This window comes from Lolium perenne, chromosome 7, assembly GCF_019359855.2.
Source record: "Lolium perenne isolate Kyuss_39 chromosome 7, Kyuss_2.0, whole genome shotgun sequence".
Classification (NCBI taxonomy): Eukaryota; Viridiplantae; Streptophyta; class Magnoliopsida; order Poales; family Poaceae; genus Lolium; species Lolium perenne.
This window is the reverse complement of record NC_067250.2, coordinates 101177479-101197155: the sequence shown is the minus strand read 5'-3', so window position 1 is coordinate 101197155 and position 19677 is coordinate 101177479. Positions and strand designations below refer to the sequence as shown.

The window sequence follows — 19677 nt, the reverse complement described above, 5'->3', positions numbered from 1 at the left end:
TAACATTCTTTTTTTCAAGGTATGACTGTGGGTACTTCGTTCTAAAGTTCATTGAAGAATGGAATGGGAGAAAGATGCTAGCATTTAGAGGTTCAGACATGCCAGCTCTCAGGAAGCTTAACTTGAAGAAATGGGTGGACTTTCACAAGAACACAATCAACTGGGAGGAACTTCTCTTCTCATAAGAAGTTAACCAGTGGTACATTCTTCATGTATGGCTCAAAGGTACTACTTTTTGTGGAGTACAAAATGTATTTTTCATGTTTTACATGTAAATTCAGAATTGGATATATATTTTCTCTTCATGATTTGTGATGACCAATCCAGCAAGTACAAAGCATGTATTTTTCAGCATGAAAATTCAGATTTTATGAATGTTTTTAAGCATAATCACTGTGAATGATTGATGTCCATGATTAAGCACCGAAATTACATGAATGTAATTAATTCACAGAACTTGGATATAAGACACCAAATCCCCAGTGCAACAAATAGTTTAGTATTGGACAATGTATAAAATAAATTTTTCACAAAGAACAATTCCACCAGTACTTGATAGCATGAACAAAATATGAATTCCCTTATGTGATTACACCATTTCATGGAAGAAGTCAAATTCTTTGGGCTCTGGTGCTGGTGTTATCTTATATTTGCACATAGTCGCAGTGTGTTGATTAGACCCGCATAAGCTGCATTTGACAACTTTGGATGACTTCAAATGCAAACCAGACTGTTTTCTTTTCTCTGCTGGACGACCTTGCTTTGGAACATATACTGGATCCTGAACATGATCAAACTGCGAAAAACTGTCAAGCCCACCATCATTTATCCCTTCTCCATCTTGAGCAGTAGTAGCATTTTTTCTTTTCTTACGTTTAGCAGACTCCGAAGCTTTCATGTCTAACAATTCTTTCTCTAAAGCTTGCATGTATTTATCTGCTAGTGCCTTCCCCTTATCAGATGTTGATGCAATTTTGGCTACTTTAGTGAAATCATTGCACATAGTTCCATAACGTAGTTGCTGCCTTTCTTTGTTACTCATTTTTCTGTCTACTGGTACCTTTGGCAATTTCAATTTCTCCTCCACGATAATTTCCTCTGGTATTCACCACCTCTTGAGGATGTACTTCTCTGGAATTCTGTCAATGTTACCCAATTGCATCATCACTCTAAAAATATGGCAGCACAACAACCCATCCCTGCTGAACTTGCAGCACTCGCAGTTGTAATTTTCAGCTTCCAAATTAGCCTCTACCCTGTAGCTTCTACTGCCATAGCCATAAACATAATTCTTGATAGGGCTAACATCGTACGTTTCATGACCAACATGTTGTACATTATAAGATGTCACTTTACGAAGCTCCGCACGAAAGCGCAAGTAAATGGGCCGTGTATACACCTGCAAGGCTTGCTCTTCAACTGGAAAATCTCCCCACGCCCTAAGAGTCTTGTCTTCATCCTTGAATTCAACTGCATCCTCCGCTACATCAATCTTTTCTTGCAACTTCATGTACTGAAGGAAGAAATGATGAAAATTGTTGTGCGGGTCAATGTAAGTTTTCAAAACAGCGTTGAACCCCTCACTACGAGCAGTAGTCTGTAGGAACAGAAAGAACCTTTCTTTGAAGTAGGCTGGCACAAAAGTGGCTCTAATATGATATAGATCATAGAGATGGGTGTTGTCCACTACATTGTGTTTGGTAATCATTTGTGCCCACCTAGTTTCGAACTCTTCAACCGACATGCTATAATCAATTATCTCGTTCAACTCTGTCCTTAACTCCTCATGTTTTGACAAGAAGTTGCCCAAAACGGCCTGCGCATTTTGTATAATGTGCCACCTACAATTTCTGTGGCAGCAATTTGGAAATGAGACGAGAACTGCACTTCTCATTGCCGCATCTTGATCAGTTATGAAGTTATCTGGCAGTAGACCACCCATAGCCTCAAGAAACTCCTGAAACAACCAGACAAAACTCTCGATGTTCTCATTCTTTAGGAACCCACATCCTAGCTGGATTGTTTGACAATACCTATTGATTCCAACGAATGGTGCGAAAGGCATATTGTACATGTTGGTCATGTTGGTGCTGTCGAATGAGAGGCAATCACTGTAATTTTTGTAAGCAGCAATCGCTGGCCCATCTACCCAGAATATGCGGTCCACTTTGTCCGCATGATCTGTATGTATGTTGAAATAGAAATCTGGGTCTTCTTTTTTTATCCTTGCAAAGTGAGCTAGCAACAGGGACATGTCTTTGTGCGTGTGTTCTTCATCAATTTTAGCCATGAAATTGCTCACATCCTTACTGTCATAGGGTACATTTGCGAGACCGCCATAGACCTCTCCCATAATCCTCATTACCCAGCAGATAGATTCACCTTATGCAATAGCTGAACAAAATCCTTCTCTTCCTTAGGTATACCTTTATGAGATCTCAAATACTTTTTCAAGGAAAACTTCTTCATCAAACTGTGATTGTGTTCTTCAATGAAGTATGTGACATACCACTTTGTTCCTCTCCTTTTAATCCTCAATCTCGCTTTGCATTCAGTTTTCTTGGTGATGCTTTTGTTCCTTTGCCTAACAGGTGGTGCTTCTAACTTATTGATGTCTTCATTTTTTCCACTCTTGTTGCAAACAAAAAGCTGTTTGTCTCTTTGATCATCAATTTTTGAAACCTTGGATGTACTGCATTTGATGGAAAACCCAATCTTCTTAGCATATCGGTTGTACTGCATCTTCGCATCCTCCCATGAATCATAGATCTTCCCTTTGAAAGGGGTTTTAACTTCAGTTTGGCTGCATGGTGTTGACTGGACTTCACCCTCATCTTCATCACCACCGGAATCATCAGTTGATAGTGTTTCACCAGTTTCCGGGTTTGTGTCAGCAGAAGCACCAGTGTTGCTTCCACTCACATGCTTGCTATGTTCTGAGCTTTTGGTCACATCTGGATTGCTCAAGGTCCTTTGTATGCTGCCTATTACTTCTATTTGCAAATCATGGAACAAACTGACATCTTCGATTACATTGTCACCTTCAATTGCTGGTTCATTTAGATCTAGTACTCCTGTAGAACATTTTGGATCCATATCGGCAATCAAAGTTGTGTATGTCTTAGTTCATATTGTACAAAATGTTTAAGTCTGCCCAAATCACTTGAACATAGCAATTACATTTAAAAAACCAGGGTTCCATAATTTCTTTTGAGCATTTTCACTTGAGCATTTTTAGATGTAAACTAACCATTTTATTACAATCAAATACACAGGTTCTAGAGTGGTGCTGCATGGATTTTTGGAGTGCTTTTAGGGGTAAAATTTCATGATGGCTTCAGAAGTGCTTCTTTTTTATGTCCTGCTCCCAACTGAAAACTTCATGGAATGATGCAAACAAGCAGATGTATAAATCATGCAAAACAGAAGTGCTCTTTGGGTGTATAAACCTAGCTTCCATGCAAAGTTTCTGGATCAATATGTTTGCTATGTTAAGTATGACACATATCTAGGTTAGTTTACATGTTCTTTTGTGTTCTGGATCAATACATCTGATGCATGCACTGGTATGTACATGCCAAGTTCTCTTTGGGTGTCTAAAATTACTTCCAATGCAAAGTTCTGGATCAATTTGATGCTATCTTAAGTTAGACAGGTCAATAGCTTAGCTAACTTTGCATGTTTTTTGTTCATGTTCCTACAAAAATAACATGCTTTTCCTGAACATGAATACTTTTTCATGAATAGAAGTTTTTCCATCCGAATTCCTGATGGCTCAGTTGTTCCAGATCTTGGGCAATAGAAGTAAGAAACACATGTACTGGAAGGTTTGGGAGTTTTGGGGCGAACAAGGGGTGAGATAAGAACAATTTGTTACCTCCAGGTTCTTTGTCCCCAGAATGTTTCTTCAGATCTGCCCAGGTTTGTTCCCAGAATCCTGTTTCTTCAGATCTGCTAGAAGTACTGGGAGGTGGATGGAGAAAGTTGTGCTTCTTGATGAACTTTGGAGGAGGAAGATGTATATTCCTCTGATGGTGGAAGAAGTTTGTCCTCCAGCAATGGTGGTAGTCTTGGTAGAACCTCTCCTGGCAGCAATGGAGGTAAGATCTGAAGCCGTCGTGAGGAAGAAGGATAGCAGCTAGGGTTTTAGGGAGGAATTGGTCGGGGGATGTCTGTTTCTCCCGTTGGCATGTATATTTATTTATGTCGTGAGGCGTTGTGTGGTCGTGGGATGTTCTTTTTTCTGTTGACCGAGTCAAAAAAAAAACGGCGTGCAAGTTGGCATGTGAGGACGGGACGAGGACGAGGGACCACTTTCTATTTCGGGACAGGCTGGCGGGACCACATGCTATTTTGGGAAAAAAACGATTCGGACATGGGGAGCACTGTGGTAGACCACTAGTGGAGAAGAGGCCTTTGGTCCCAAGCAAATGTCCCACTGCTGAACCAAACCGGGTCCAATGCCCCCATTGGACCCGGTTCGTTTCTGCCCAGGATGACCCCACCCGCTGGCGCCTGTCCTGTAGCGGCCTTTGGACCCGGTTTGTCATAGAAACCGGGACTAAAGGGTCCACCGCAGGGCGCGGCAGGCCGTGTCAGTCGTGGGGAACCCTTTAGTCCCGGTTTGTATGACAAACCGGGTCCAAAGGCCCCCCTCTGGCTATATAACCTTGCCCCTGCCCAAATGTGAGCCACACTTAGCCATTTTTTCACTATCTTCACAAGAGGGGTGTATTGCTTTCCTCTCTTCTTCACATGCACAAGAGGTGTTCGATGAAATGCTTAAGAGGATTTGCCACTTGAGTTTACACAAATCAAGCCACACTTAACTTGCTTTTTTCTTCTTCATCGAGGTTAACAACTTTATCCTTTTCATCTGCAATTGATAAAATGCATGTGTATATATACATCGTGATGTTCTGTAATGGTTTTGATCAGCTTAATTATATCATGCAGATGAATCGGCAATGGATGTACATTGACCGACGGTTTGACGAGTTCACTGCGGGCCTGGATAATTTTATGGCCGTGGCGGAGGCAAACAAACATGGTGGCTTCATGTATTGTCCATGTGTGGACTGCAAGAATACCGTAAATTACGCTCACTCGAGTCTCATTCACAGCCACCTTCTGCGATCCGGTTTCATGCCCAGTTACTATTGTTGGACCAAGCACGGAGAAAGAGGGGTTATGATGGAAGACAATGACGAAGAGGAAGAGGATGATGACGGTTATCCCAATTTCCCTGAATACGATGATACTGCAGAAGGCAATGAAGACAATGAAGTAGAAGATCAAGAGGCACCAGATGAGCCTGCTGATGATGATCTTGGCCGGGCCATTGCTGATGCAAGGAGAGAATGTGAAACTGAAAAGGAAAGGTTGGCCTTCGACAAGATGATAGAAGATCACAACAAATTGTTATACCCAACTTGCGAAGATGGCCATAAAAAGCTAGGCAGACACCGGAATTGTTGCAATGGAAGGCGAGAACGGTGTCACCGACTCAGGATTTGGAAAGTTGCTGACAATAATTAAGAGGAAGCTCCCAAGGGGTAACGAATTGCCCGCCGATGCGTACGAAGCGAAGAAGATTGTCCGCCCTCTAGGATTAGATGTGCAAAAGATACATGCATGCATTAATGACTGCATCCTCTACCGCGATGAGTACGAGAATTTGGATGCATGTCCGGTGTGCACTGCATTGCGGTATAAGATCAGGCGAGATGACCCTGGTGATGTTGAGGGCGAGCGCCCCAGGAAGAGGGTTCCTGCCAAGGTTATGTGGTATGCTCCTATAATACCACGGCTGAAACGCTTGTTCAGAAATAAAGAGCATGCTAGGTTGTTGCGATGGCACAAAGAAGACCGTAAGAAAGACGTGATGTTGAGGCACCCTGCTGATGGCTCCCAATGGAGAAAAATCGATAGAGAGTTCCCAAACTTTGCACAGGATGCAAGGAACTTACGGTTTGGTCTCGGTGAGATGGCATGAATCCTTTTGGAGAGCAGAGCTGCAGCCATAGCACCTGGCCTGTGACTCTTTGTATATATAACCTTCCTCCTTGGTTGTGCATGAAGCGGAAGTTCATTATGATGCCAGTGCTCATACAAGGCCCGAAGCAACCCGGGAACAACATTGATGTGTACCTGAAGCCATTAGTCGAAGAACTTCTACAGCTGTGGTCCCTAGCAGGTGTACGTGTATGGGACGAGCACAAGCAGGAGGAATTTGACCTAAGAGCGATGCTTTTCGTAACCATCAATGACTGGCCTGCTCTTGGTAACATTTCAGGACAGTCAAACAAGGGATACAATGCATGCACACACTGTTTACATGAGCTCGAAGGTGATTATTTGGAAAAAGGTCAGAAGGTCGTGTACCTAGGGCATCGTCGATTTCTTAGGCTTACCCATCCCGTAAGAAAGAAAGGCAAGCATTACAACGGTGAGGCTGATCACCGGAGGAAGCCTCCCCATCGTGATGGTGTTGATATATTTGGTATGGTCAAGGATCTAGATGTAATATTTGGAAAGGGTCCTGGCGGACGGTCTGTTCCGAATGACGATGCCGGACACGCGCCCATGTGGAAGAAGAAATCTATATTTTGGGATCTACCCTATTGGGAAGTCTTAGAGGTCCGCTCTTCAATCGATGTGATGCACGTGACGAAGAATCTTTGCGTGAACCTACTAGGCTTTCTGGGTGTGTACGGGAAGACAAAAGATACACCAGAAGCACGGGAGGACAAGCAACGTTGGAAAGACCCCAAAAAGCTGCATGAGAGAGTTAAAGGACGTCATTTATCCAGCTACGCTCTTACAAAAGCAGAGAAGGAAATATTTTTTGAATGTCTTAGCAGTATCAAGGTCCCGTCTGGCTTCTCCTCCAATATAAAGGGAATAATAAATATGGAGAAGAAAACATTCCAGAACTTGAAGTCTCATGACTGCCACGTGATAATGACACAGTTGCTTCCGATTGCATTGAGGGGGCTTCTACCGGAAAATGTTCGACTGCCCATTGTGAAGCTATGTGCATTCCTCAATGCAATTTCTCAGAAGGTAATAAATCCAGAAATTCTACCGAGGTTGCAGAATGATGTGGTCCAATGTCTCGTTAGTTTTGAGCTGGTGTTCCCACCATCCTTCTTCAATATTATGACACATCTCCTCGTTCACCTGGTCGATGAGATTTCCATTCTCGGTCCTGTGTTTCTACACAATATGTTCCCCTTCGAGAGGTTCATGGGAGTCTTGAAGAAATATGTTCATAACCGTGCTAGGCCGTAAGGAAGCATCTCCAAGGGCTATGGAACAGAGGAGGTCATTGAATTCTGTGTTGACTTTATTCCTGACCTTAAGCCGATTGGTGTTCCTGAATCGCGGCATGAAGGGAGACTAAGTGGAAAAGGCACGCTAGGAAGGAAATCAATGATATGTAGGGACGGGATTTCTTTGACTCAAGCACACTACACAGTCCTACAAAGTTCCACCTTGGTGGCTCCGTATATCGGTGACCACAAGAACTTTCTACGCTCCCAGAACCCGGGGCAGTCGAACGATTGGATTAGACGTGAACACATGTCGACTTTCGGCGGTTGGTTGCAAAAACATCTCCTGAATAACAAACATATTGAAGATCAATTGTACTTGCTGGCCCAGACACCATCTTCGACTGTAGTGACTTTCCAAGGGTACGAGATAAATGGGAATACATTTTACACGATCGCCCAAGATAAAAAGAGCACCAACCAAAACAGTGGTGTCCGGTTTGATGCAATAATGAATGAAGGCCCAAATGACACATATTATGGTTACATAGAGGATATATGGGAACTTGACTATGGACCTTCTTTTAAGGTCCCTTTGTTTAGGTGCAAATGGGTCAACAAAACAGGAGGCGGGGTTCAGGTAGACAAGTTGTATGGAATGACAACAGTGGATCTCAACAATCTTGGGTATAGAGACGAACCATTCGTCCTAGCCAAGGATGTGGCCCAGGTTTTCTATGTGAAGGATATGTCTACCAAACCAAGAAAAAGGAAACATAAGGAAACAAATACATCAAATGATGAGCCAAAGCGCCACATAGTTCTTTCTGGAAAAAGAAACATCGTGGGAGTGGAGGACAAGACAGACATGTCAGAAGATTATAATCAGTTTGATGAAATTCCACCCTTCAGAGTGAACATTGATCCAAGCATCAAGTTAAATGATGAAGATGCTCCATGGTTACGGCAACATGTATAGGACCGGATGGAGCGTTATGCGGGGATCTCATGTTAGCTATGCTCCCGTTGTAGGATAACGTTGCATAGAAAACAAAAAATTTCCTACCGCGAACACGCAATCCAAGCCAAGATGCAATCTAGAAGACGGTAGCAACGAGGGGGTATCGAGTCTCACCCTTGAAGAGATTTCAAAGCCTACAAGAGGAGGCTCTTGTTGCTGCGGTAGACGATCACTTGCCACTTGCAAAAGCGCGTAGAAGATCTTGATCACGATCGGTTCCGGCGCCACGAACGGGCAGCACCTCCGTACTCGGTCACACGTTCGGTTGTTGATGAAGACGACGTCCACCTCCCCGTTCCAGCGGGCAGCGGAAGTAGTAGCTCCTCTTGAATCCGACAGCACGACGGCGTGGTGTCGGTGGCGGTGAAGAAGTCCGGCGGAGCTTCGCTAAGCTACGCGGGAGATATGGAGGAGAGGGGGGCGGCTAGGGTTTGGGAGGGGGTTGCCGGCCACTCAAGGGGGGCAGCCAGCTTGTGGTCTTGGGGTGGCCGGCCCCCTCCCTTGGCCCCTCATTATATAGGTGGATCCCAAGTGTTGGTGTCCAAGTCTTCGAATAAGACCCGAAACCAAAACCTTCCATAAGAGGGGAAACCTAGCCCAACTAGGACTCCCACCCAAAGGGTGGGATTTCCACCTCCCATGTGGGGGGGGTGGCCGGCCCCCTATGGTGGAGTCCACTTGGGACTCCACCCCATCTAGGGCTGGCCGGCCATGGAGGTGGAGTCCCATGTGGACTCCACCTTCCTTGGTGGTTTCTTCCGGACTTTTCTAGAACCTTCTAGAACCTTCCATAGAACCTTCCGCGACATTTTATTTCACATAAAATGACATCCTATATATGAATCTTATTCTCCGGACCATTCCGGAACTCCTCGTGATGTCCGGGATCTCATCCGGGACTCCGAACAAATATTCGAACTCCATTCCATATTCAAGTACTACCATTTCAACATCCAACTTTAAGTGTGTCACCCTACGGTTCGTGAACTATGCGGACATGGTTGAGTACTCACTCCGACCAATAACCAATAGCGGGATCTGGAGATCCATAATGGCTCCCACATATTCAACGATGACTTTAGTGATCGAATGAACCATTCACATACATTACCAATTCCCTTTGTCTCGCGATATTTTACTTGTCCGAGGTTTGATCTTCGGTATCACTCTATACCTTGTTCAACCTTGTCTCCTGACAAGTACTCTTTACTCGTACCGTGGTATGTGGTCTCTTATGAACTCATTCATATGCTTGCAAGACATTAGACGACATTCCACCGAGAGGGCCCAGAGTATATCTATCCGTCATCGGGATGGACAAATCCCACTGTTGATCCATATGCCTCAACTCATACTTTAAGTATACTTAATCCCACCTTTATAGCCACCCATTTACGCAGTGGTGTTTGGTGTAATCAAAGTACCTTTCCGGTATAAGTGATTTACATGATCTCATGGTCATAAGGACTAGGTAACTATGTATCGAAAGCTTATAGCAAATAACTTAATGACGAGATCTTATGCTACGCTTAATTGGGTGTGTCCATTACATCATTCACACAATGACATAACCTTGTTATTAATAACATCCAATGTTCATGATTATGAAACTAATCATCCATTAATCAACAAGCTAGTTTAAGAGGCATACTAGGGACTTCTTGTTTGTCTACATATCACACATGTACTAATGTTTCGGTTAATACAATTCTAGCATGATATATAAACATTTATCATAAACATAAAGATATAAATAATAACCACTTTTATTATTGCCTCTAGGGCATATCTCCTTCAGTCTCCCACTTGCACTAGAGTCAATAATCTAGATTACATTGTAATATACCTAACACCCATGGCATTCTGGTGTTGGTCATGCTTTGCCCTAGGGAGAGCTTTAGTCAACGGATCTGCTACATTCAGATCAGTGTGTACTTTGCAAATCTTTACTTCTCCATCTTCGATGTATTCGCGAATCGAGTGGTAACGCAGCTTGATATGCTTCAGCCTCTTGTGTGACCTTGGCTCTTGTGCATTGGCGATGGCACCCATGTTATCACGATAAATGATTAATGGGTCCAATGCACTAGGAACCACACCGAGCTCTACAATGAACCTCTTCATCCATACCGCTTCTGATGAAGCCTCTGAAGCCGCTATGTACTCTGATTCTGTTGAAGACTTCGCCACCGTGCACTGCTTCGAGCTTGCCCAGCTTACTGCAGCACCATTCAATATAAACACGTACCCAGATTGTGACTTAGAGTCATCAGGATCAGTGTTCCAACTTGCATCGGTGTAACCGTTTACAACGAGCTCTTGGTCACCTCCATAACAAAGAAACATATCCTTAGTTCTTTTTAAGTACTTCAGGATATTCTTGACCGCTGTCCAGTGTTCCATTCCTGGATCACTTTGATATCTGCTAGTCAAACTAACAGCATGTGCTATATCCGGTCTAGTACATAGCATGGCATACATGATAGATCCTATGGCCGAGGCATAGGGGATGTTACTCATCCTTTCTCTTTCTTCTGCCGTAGCCGGTCCTTGAGTTTTACTCAATACCTTGCACAGTAACATAGGTAAGAACCCTTTCTTACTTTCGTCCATTCTAAACTTCTTTAGAATCTTGTCCAGATATGTACTCTGTGATAGCCCTATTAGGCGTCTTGATCTATCTCTATAAATCTTGATGCCTAATATATACGATGCTTCACCAAGGTCTTTCATTGAAAAACTATTATTCAAATAACCCTTAACACTGCTTAATAGTTCTATATCATTCCCGATCAATAATATGTCATCTACATATAATATCAGGAATGCTACAGAGCTCCCACTCACTTTCTTGTAAATACAGGCCTCTCCATGACATTGTATAAACCCGAAGTCTTTGATCACCTTATCAAAGCGTCGGTTCCAACTTCTTGATGCTTGCTTCAGTCCATAGATTGAACGCTGAAGTTTGCATACTTTGTCAGCATTTTTAGGATCGACAAAACCTTTGGGTTGTACCATATACAACTCTTCCTCAATGTCTCCATTAAGGAACGCCGTTTTGACATCCATATGCCAAATCTCATAATCGAAAAATGCAGCTATTGCTAACAAAATCCTCACAGATTTTAGCTTCGCTACAGGTGAGAAAGTCTCATCGTAGTCAACTCCTTGAATTTGTCGGAAACCCTTTGCGACAAGTCGAGCTTTATAGACAGTAATATTACCATCAGCATCTGTTTTTCTCTTGAAGATCCATTTATTCTCGACAGCCTTTCGGCTATCAGGTAAGTCTACCAAAGTCCATACTTTGTTATCATACATGGATCCCATTTCGGATTTCATGGCTTCTTGCCATTTGTTGGAATCTGGGCTCATCATCGCTTCTTCATACGTCGCAGGATCCTCATCATTGTTATCCACAATCATGACATTTAGACAAGGATCATACCAATCAGGAGTGGCACGTTCCCTTGTCGATCTGCGAGGTTCAGTAGTTTCCTCGTTCGAAGTTTCATGATCATTATCATTAGCTTCCTCTGTTGCCGGTGTAGGCGGTACAGTGTACAATTTCCGATCTGCGCTACTCGATCAACGAGTATAGATTCATCAATCTCATCGAGTTCTACTTTTCTTCCAGTCACTTCTTTAGTGAGAAATTCTTTCTCAAGAAAGGTTCCGTTCTTAGCAACAAAGATTTTGCCTTCGGATTTGTGATAGAAAGTGTACCCTATAGTTTCCTTAGGGTAACCTATGAAGATGCATTTCTCCGCTTTGGGTTCTAGCTTGTCCGGTTGTAACTTCTTTACATAGGCTTCGCAACCCCAAACTTTCAGGAACGACAGCTTAGGTTTCTTATTAAACCATAATTCATACGGTGTCGTTTCTACGGATTTTGATGGTGCTCTATTTAAAGTGAATGCGGCTGTCTCTAATGCATAACTCCAAAATGATAACGGCAAATCAGTAAGAGACATCATACTACGAACCATATCTAAAAGAGTTCGATTACGACGTTCGGACACACCGTTTCGTTGAGGTGTTCCAGGCGGTGTCAATTGTGAAAGTATTCCGCATTTCTTTAAATGCATGCCAAACTCATAACTCAGATATTCACCTCCACGATCAGATCGTAGAAATTTGATCTTCTTGTTACGTTGATTTTCTACTTCACTTTTAAATTCCTTAAACTTCTCGAAAGTTTCGGATTTATGTTTCATGAAATAGATATACCCATATCTACTCAGATCATCTGTGAAGGTTAGAACATAACGATAACCACCGCGCGATGCTACGCTCATTGGTCCACATACATCGGTATGTATGATTTCCAATAAGTCAGTAGCTCGCTCCATCATACTAGAAAATGGAGTCTTTGTCATTTTTCCCATTAGACATGCTTCGCATCTATCAAGTGACTCAAAGTCAAGTGATTCAAGTAATCCATCAGTATGGAGTTTCTTCATGCGTTTCACTCCAATATGACCAAGGCAGCAGTGCCACATATAAGTAGAATTATCATTAAGTTTAATTCGCTTAGCATCAATGTTATGTATATGCGTATCACTACTATCGAGATCTAACAGAAATAAGCCATTCTTTTGTGGTGCTCGACCATAAAAGATATTATTCATAAAAATAGAACAACCATTATTCTCAGACTTGAATGAATAACCGTCTTGCATTAAACAAGATCCAGATATAATGTTCATGCTCAACGCGGGTACAAAATAACAATTATTTAGGCTTAAAACTAATCCCGAAGGTAGATGTAGAGGAAGTGTGCCGACAGCGATCACATCGACTTTGGATCCATTTCCAACGCGCATCGTCACTTCATCTTTCAGTAGTCTTCGTTTATTCTTTAGTTCCTGTTTTGAGTTACAGATATGAGCAACCGAACCAGTATCAAATACCCAGGTACTAGAACGAGAACCAGTGAGATAAACATCTATAACATGTATATCAGATATACCTTCTTTCTTCTTCTTGACAAGGCCGCTCTTCAGATCAGCCAGATACTTGGAGCAATTACGCTTCCAGTGTCCCTTCTCCTTGCAGTAATAGCACTCAGCATCAGGCTTAGGGCCGTTCTTAGGTTTCATAGGAGGCGTGGCAGCTTTCTTGCCACCCTTCTTGAATTTTCCCTTAGACTTGCCCTGTTTCTTGAAACTGGTGGTCTTGTTGACCATCAACACTTGGTGCTCTTTCTTGATCTCAATCTCAGCAGCTTTTAGCATGCCAAAGAGTTCAGGTAACTCCTTGTTCATGTTCTGCATATTGTAGTTCATCACAAAGTTCTTGTAACTTGGTGGCGGATGATTGAAGGACACGATTAATCCCCGATCTGTTAGGAATCACTATTCCCAAGTCACCGAGTTTCTTCGCATGCCCGGTCATGGCGAGCATGTGCTCACTAACGGAGCTGCCTTCTTCCATCATGCAGCTGAAGAATTGTTTCGATGCTTCATAGCATTCCACGGCCGCATGAGTCTCAAAAATAGCTTTCAGCTCTTTCATCAACTCATGAGGATCATGGTGCTCAAAACGTTTTTGAAGATCGGATTCCAGACTGCATAGGATGGCACACTGAACTTGAGAGTACCGAATTTTCCGAGTCTCGTAAACAGCTTTTACTTCATCGGTTTCAGTTTCTGCAGGAGGGTCACCTAGCGGTGCATCAAGCACATATTGCAGATTTCCGCCGAGAGAGGAAGATCCTCACATGACGGAACCAGTCGGTGAAGTTGCTACCGTTGCTCTTAAGTTTCTCTTTCTCTAGGAACTGATTAAAATTGATTGGGGACGCCATCTCTACAACACATATTTGCAATAGTTTAGACTAAGTTTATGACAAATTGAGTTCAAATTTTAATTCAACATAATTAAAAACCTAGGTGAACTCCCACTCAAAACAATATCCCTCGCATTGTCTTAGTGATCACACGAACCAAATCCACCGCACCTATGTCCGATCATCACGAGACAAGGTGTGATTTCAATGGCGAACACTCAAGGTGTTCATCATATCAACCATATGATTCATGCTCTACCTTTCGGTATCACGTGTTCCGAGACCATGTCTGTACATGCTAGGCTCGTCAAGGCCACCTTAGTATCCGCATGTGCAAAACTGTCTTGCACCCGTTGTATGCACTTGTTGATTCTATCACACCCGATCATCACGAGATGCTTCGAAACGACAAGTCTTGGCAACGGTGCTACTAAGGATGAACACTTTATTATCTTGAGATTTTAGTGAGGGATCATCTTATAATGCTACCGTCGCGATCTAAGCAAAATAAGATGCATAAAAAGGATTAACATCACATGCAGTTCATATGTGATATGATATGGCCCTTTTGTCTTTGCGCCTTTGATCTTCATCTCCAAAGCACGGACATGATCTCCATCATCTTCGGGCATGATCTCCATCATCGTCGGCGTAGCGTCAAGGTCAATGGCGCCGTCTTCATGATTGTCCTCCATGTAGCAACTATTACAACTACTTTGAAATACTACTCAACATGAAATTTAAAGACAACCATAAGGCTCCTGCCGGTTGCCACAATACAATAATGATCATCTCATACATATTCATCATCACATTATGGCCATATCACATCACCAAACCCTGCAAAAACAAGTTAGACGTCTCTAATTTGGTTTGCATATTTTACGTGGTTTAGGGTTTTCGAGAGAGATCTAATCTACCTACGAACATGAACCACAACGTTGATACTAATGTTTTCAATAGAAGAGTAAATTGAATCTCTACTATAGTAGGAGAGACAGACACCCGCAAAGCCTCTTATGCAATACAAGTTGCATGTCGAACGAGGAACAAGTCTCATGAACGCGGTCATGTAAAGTTAGTCCGAGCCGCTTCATCCCACTATGCCATAAAGATGCAAAGTACTCAAACTAAAGATAACAAGAGCATCAACGCCCACAAACCATTGTGTTCTACTCGTGCAACCATCTATGCATAGACACGGCTCTGATACCACTGTAGGATAACGTTGCATAGAAAACAAAAATTTTCCTACCGCGAACACGCAATCCAAGCCAAGATGCAATCTAGAAGACGGTAGCAACGAGGGGGTATCGAGTCTCACCCTTGAAGAGATTTCAAAGCCTACAAGAGGAGGCTCTTGTTGCTGCGGTAGACGATCACTTGCCGCTTGCAAAAGCGCGTAGAAGATCTTGATCACGATCGGTTCCGGCGCCACGAACGGGCGACACCTCCGTACTCGGTCACACGTTCGGTTGTTGATGAAGACGACGTCCACCTCCCCGTTCCAGCGGGCAGCGGAAGTAGTAGCTCCTCTTGAATCCGACAGCACGACGGCGTGGTGTCGGTGGCGGTGAAGAAGTCCGGCGGAGCTTCGCTAAGCTACGCGGGAGATATGGAGGAGAGGGGGGCGGCTAGGGTTTGGGAGGGGGTTGCCGGCCACTCAAGGGGGGCGGCCAGCTTGTGGTCTTGGGGTGGCCGGCCCCCTCCCTTGGCCCCTCATTATATAGGTGGATCCCAAGTGTTGGTGTCCAAGTCTTCGAATAAGACCCGAAACCAAAACCTTCCATAAGAGGGGAAACCTAGCCCAACTAGGACTCCCACCCAAAGGGTGGGATTTCCACCTCCCATGTGGGGGGGTGGCCGGCCCCCTATGGTGGAGTCCACTTGGGACTCCACCCCATCTAGGGCTGGCCGGCCATGGAGGTGGAGTCCCATGTGGACTCCACCTTCCTTGGTGGTTTCTTCCGGACTTTTCTAGAACCTTCTAGAACCTTCCATAGAACCTTCCGCGACATTTTATTTCACATAAAATGACATCCTATATATGAATCTTATTCTCCGGACCATTCCGGAACTCCTCGTGATGTCCGGGATCTCATCCGGGACTCCGAACAAATATTCGAACTCCATTCCATATTCAAGTACTACCATTTCAACATCCAACTTTAAGTGTGTCACCCTACGGTTCGTGAACTATGCGGACATGGTTGAGTACTCACTCCGACCAATAACCAATAGCGGGATCTGGAGATCCATAATGGCTCCCACATATTCAACGATGACTTTAGTGATCGAATGAACCATTCACATCCATTACCAATTCCCTTTGTCTCGCGATATTTTACTTGTCCGAGGTTTGATCTTCGGTATCACTCTATACCTTGTTCAACCTCGTCTCCTGACAAGTACTCTTTACTCATACCGTGGTATGTGGTCTCTTATGAACTCATTCATATGCTTGCAAGACATTAGACGACATTCCACCGAGAGGGCCCAGAGTATATCTATCCGTCATCGGGATGGACAAATCCCACTGTTGATCCATATGCCTCAACTCATACTTTCCGGATACTTAATCCCACCTTTATAGCCACCCATTTACGCAGTGGTGTTTGGTGTAATCAAAGTACCTTTCCAGTATAAGTGATTTACATGATCTCATGGTCATAAGGACTAGGTAACTATGTATCGAAAGCTTATAGCAAATAACTTAATGACGAGATCTTATGCTACGCTTAATTGGGTGTGTCCATTACATCATTCACACAATGACATAACCTTGTTATTAATAACATCCAATGTTCATGATTATGAAACTAATCATCCATTAATCAACAAGCTAGTTTAAGAGGCATACTAGGGACTTCTTGTTTGTCTACATATCACACATGTACTAATGTTTCGGTTAATACAATTCTAGCATGATATATAAACATTTATCATAAACATAAAGATATAAATAATAACCACTTTTATTATTGCCTCTAGGGCATATCTCCTTCACCCGTTGTTGTTCCGTGGCTTTGGGGGCACACCCAGCGCGGCTCAGGACCTGGTCGGCGCCCTCTAGGACCCGGTCTGCGCGGTTGAGTGGTTGTAGTAGTGATTGATATGTATTAGGGTTAAATAAACATGAACCCGATCTATGTATGCATGTAACTGCAGTATCTGCTTTCAGCACTATATTATCGATCCTTAGTTAAGAACTACACATATGTAACTCCATTTTCAGTTTTCTGCATTATCCTTAATTTGATCATATGATGGTTCCTATGTATAGCTTGCAGGTCGTTGTAGAAAGCATGGACAGAGATGAAATTCAAGAAAATTTCATGGAGGAACTCATAGCAAACGGTACTCTGGATGATCGCGACGACGACGTTATTCCAGATGATGGCGGTGACGATGTCACCGCAACTTATTTGAATGACTCTGGTGAGGGAGCGGAGGATATTGAGGAAGAAGATCCTAGTGGCGCCGGTGAGGAACAAGATCATCATAATGGCTCCCGAACTGTAGTTATCACCGAGGTATATAAATTAATTAAGCCGATGTTGATCGACTAGATGCATTAACTAATGAAATTGTACTGACTATGAACTATTTCTTTTTTAGCCCTCCGGATCGAGCACTTCTTCTGTAAAGTCGAGGAAGCGAGGCCCGGCCAAAAAGTTGGATGACGGTGTTAGGCACGACATCACCCACATCGAGAAGGATGGTAAACCGATTGCTCCAGAGAAAGGTGCAAAGTCATTTATAGCTCAATGCGGAGTGCTTGTTAGGGACCACGTCCCGATCACCGTTCGAGAATGGCACAAGCCGAAGGGACTAGTGCTGTCTGCAGAGGAAGAAGCTCAAGGTCTTTATATCGATGATGTAGCCAAAAACAGCATTATGAACAAGCTCATGTCACATTTCAACATAGTACCCGAAGAGGGGGGTGACGCTGAAAAGGCCAAGATGGAGCAGGCCCTCCGCGAGTTTGGCAAGAAGAAGATGGCCGAACTATTCAAGAGCCACAAGAAAAGATTGCGCCGCCTTATCAAGTTAAAGAAGACTCGGACGGTGAGAAGGTAAAAAATCACTGGGACGAATTCGTGAAGTACAGCACGGAGTCGAAGAATTTTTGAGAAGGTCGGAAATAAATAAGGCAAATGCTGCGTTGAAGCTATATCACCAAATTACGGGTCCAGTGGATACAGGCTAACCGTCCTAAGTGGCAGGCAGCTGAGGCGGAACCGACCGATAAAGGGATCAGATTAGGGACACACGGTTGGATCGAACGGTGCAAGGAGTGGTTCTACGGGATTGGGGGAACGTTGGATCCAGAAACAGGGAAGTGCATCTATAAGAAAGCTCATCTGAAGGTTCCCATTGATGCCCTGGAAAAAGCACATAGGGACGTGGAGGCGGGGTTGTTCCAGCCCGAAAGAGAGAACGATGAGCTGACACGCGCCCTTGGGAACAAAGAACACGGCGGACGAACACGAGGCACAAGAGGCTCCGTTCCGTGGAAGTATGGCTTTCTGCGGAAAGGAAGAGATTTCCTGATAAAAGCCATGAGAGGAGGAAGGCAAGGGAAACAGACCGCACGGCTAACTTAGAGGAGGGTATTAGCACCATGCAAGCCCAATTAACCATGGTAACCCAAGTACTTACATCTCGGATGGCTCGGGGCAGGCTGTAGATCCTGCACTGCTCAATGCCCTCGCCCGCTGCAATCTCAACCACACCGGAAAAGCAGCGTGGCTTCCTCTCGGCGAGGTGGATAATGATGATGATGATGACCAGGTGGTCGAGCCTCCTCGCTACCCCCCCGTGGATGATCTCACTGAGAGCCATCCTTGTGAGCTGCATGTTAAAGTTTTCAACCTATCCTTCAAGGCGGCGGTCGGCATCCTCTTACCTACAAGGTCTTACCATTGCCGTCCGATCCAAGACGACTTTGCTGTTGTGATGGTGGATGAAGTGTTGAGAGAGTATGAGGGGTTGGTGCTTGAGCACCCTGCAGGTGAAGATGGGGAAATCAAAGAACTGGGAGAAGCCCGTAGAACCACCGTGCAATGGCGGAAGGAGAACATTGTGTTTCCAGGTGAGAAGCCAACAAGCAGGCCACCTCCGCCTCCTCCGCCACCTGTGCAGTCTCCTCCGCGTGATGATTCTCCTCTGCGCGATGATGATTCCCCTATCCATGACCAGTCTCCTCCGCGTGAAAATACTCCGCCGCCTCCTCCTCCTCGTCAGGAGACTCCGCCGCTTCCACCTAAGCAAAAGAGGAAGCAGTCCGCGGCACCTCCTACAGCTCCGAAGAGATCATCAACTCCAATGAGGGCACAGACTCCAGAGTTGTTACCACATGAGCAGACTGAGGAGCAAAAGGCATTTCTTGCGCCGAAGAAGATGTTTATTCCACCGCAGACAGTGAAGCACTTTGCCGAGACGAGAATGAAGAGACCTGAGCTGAGAGCTGATTATGACCGCTCTCTTGGACAGTCCTCTAGAGCGAGCAAAGAAGCAAAAAAAGTCGCCCAGCCTTGGACAAAGAGACATTCAGGCCGCACCCCACTTCATCGTGGAGCCATATC

At 44.2% G+C, this 19677-nt stretch overlaps 2 protein-coding genes across 2 annotated transcripts; both read right to left on the bottom strand.

Annotated features, from left to right (window-relative positions):
* Positions 1–484: 484 nt before the first annotated feature.
* Positions 485–19475, bottom strand: LOC127315794 (uncharacterized). The gene is made up of 3 exons (XM_071823985.1): positions 19446–19475; positions 3878–4172; positions 485–3074 (listed from the first exon to the last, which is right to left on the bottom strand). Exons 1-3 carry the CDS (start codon positions 19473–19475, stop codon positions 2362–2364), a joined length of 1038 nt encoding a protein of 345 aa, XP_071680086.1. The 3' UTR covers positions 485–2361.
* Positions 1106–2362, bottom strand: LOC127315793 (protein FAR1-RELATED SEQUENCE 5-like). Its single transcript, XM_051346246.1, has one exon. The coding sequence runs from the start codon at positions 2360–2362 to the stop codon at positions 1106–1108; it is 1257 nt and encodes a 418-aa protein (XP_051202206.1).
* Positions 19476–19677: the final 202 nt, after the last annotated feature.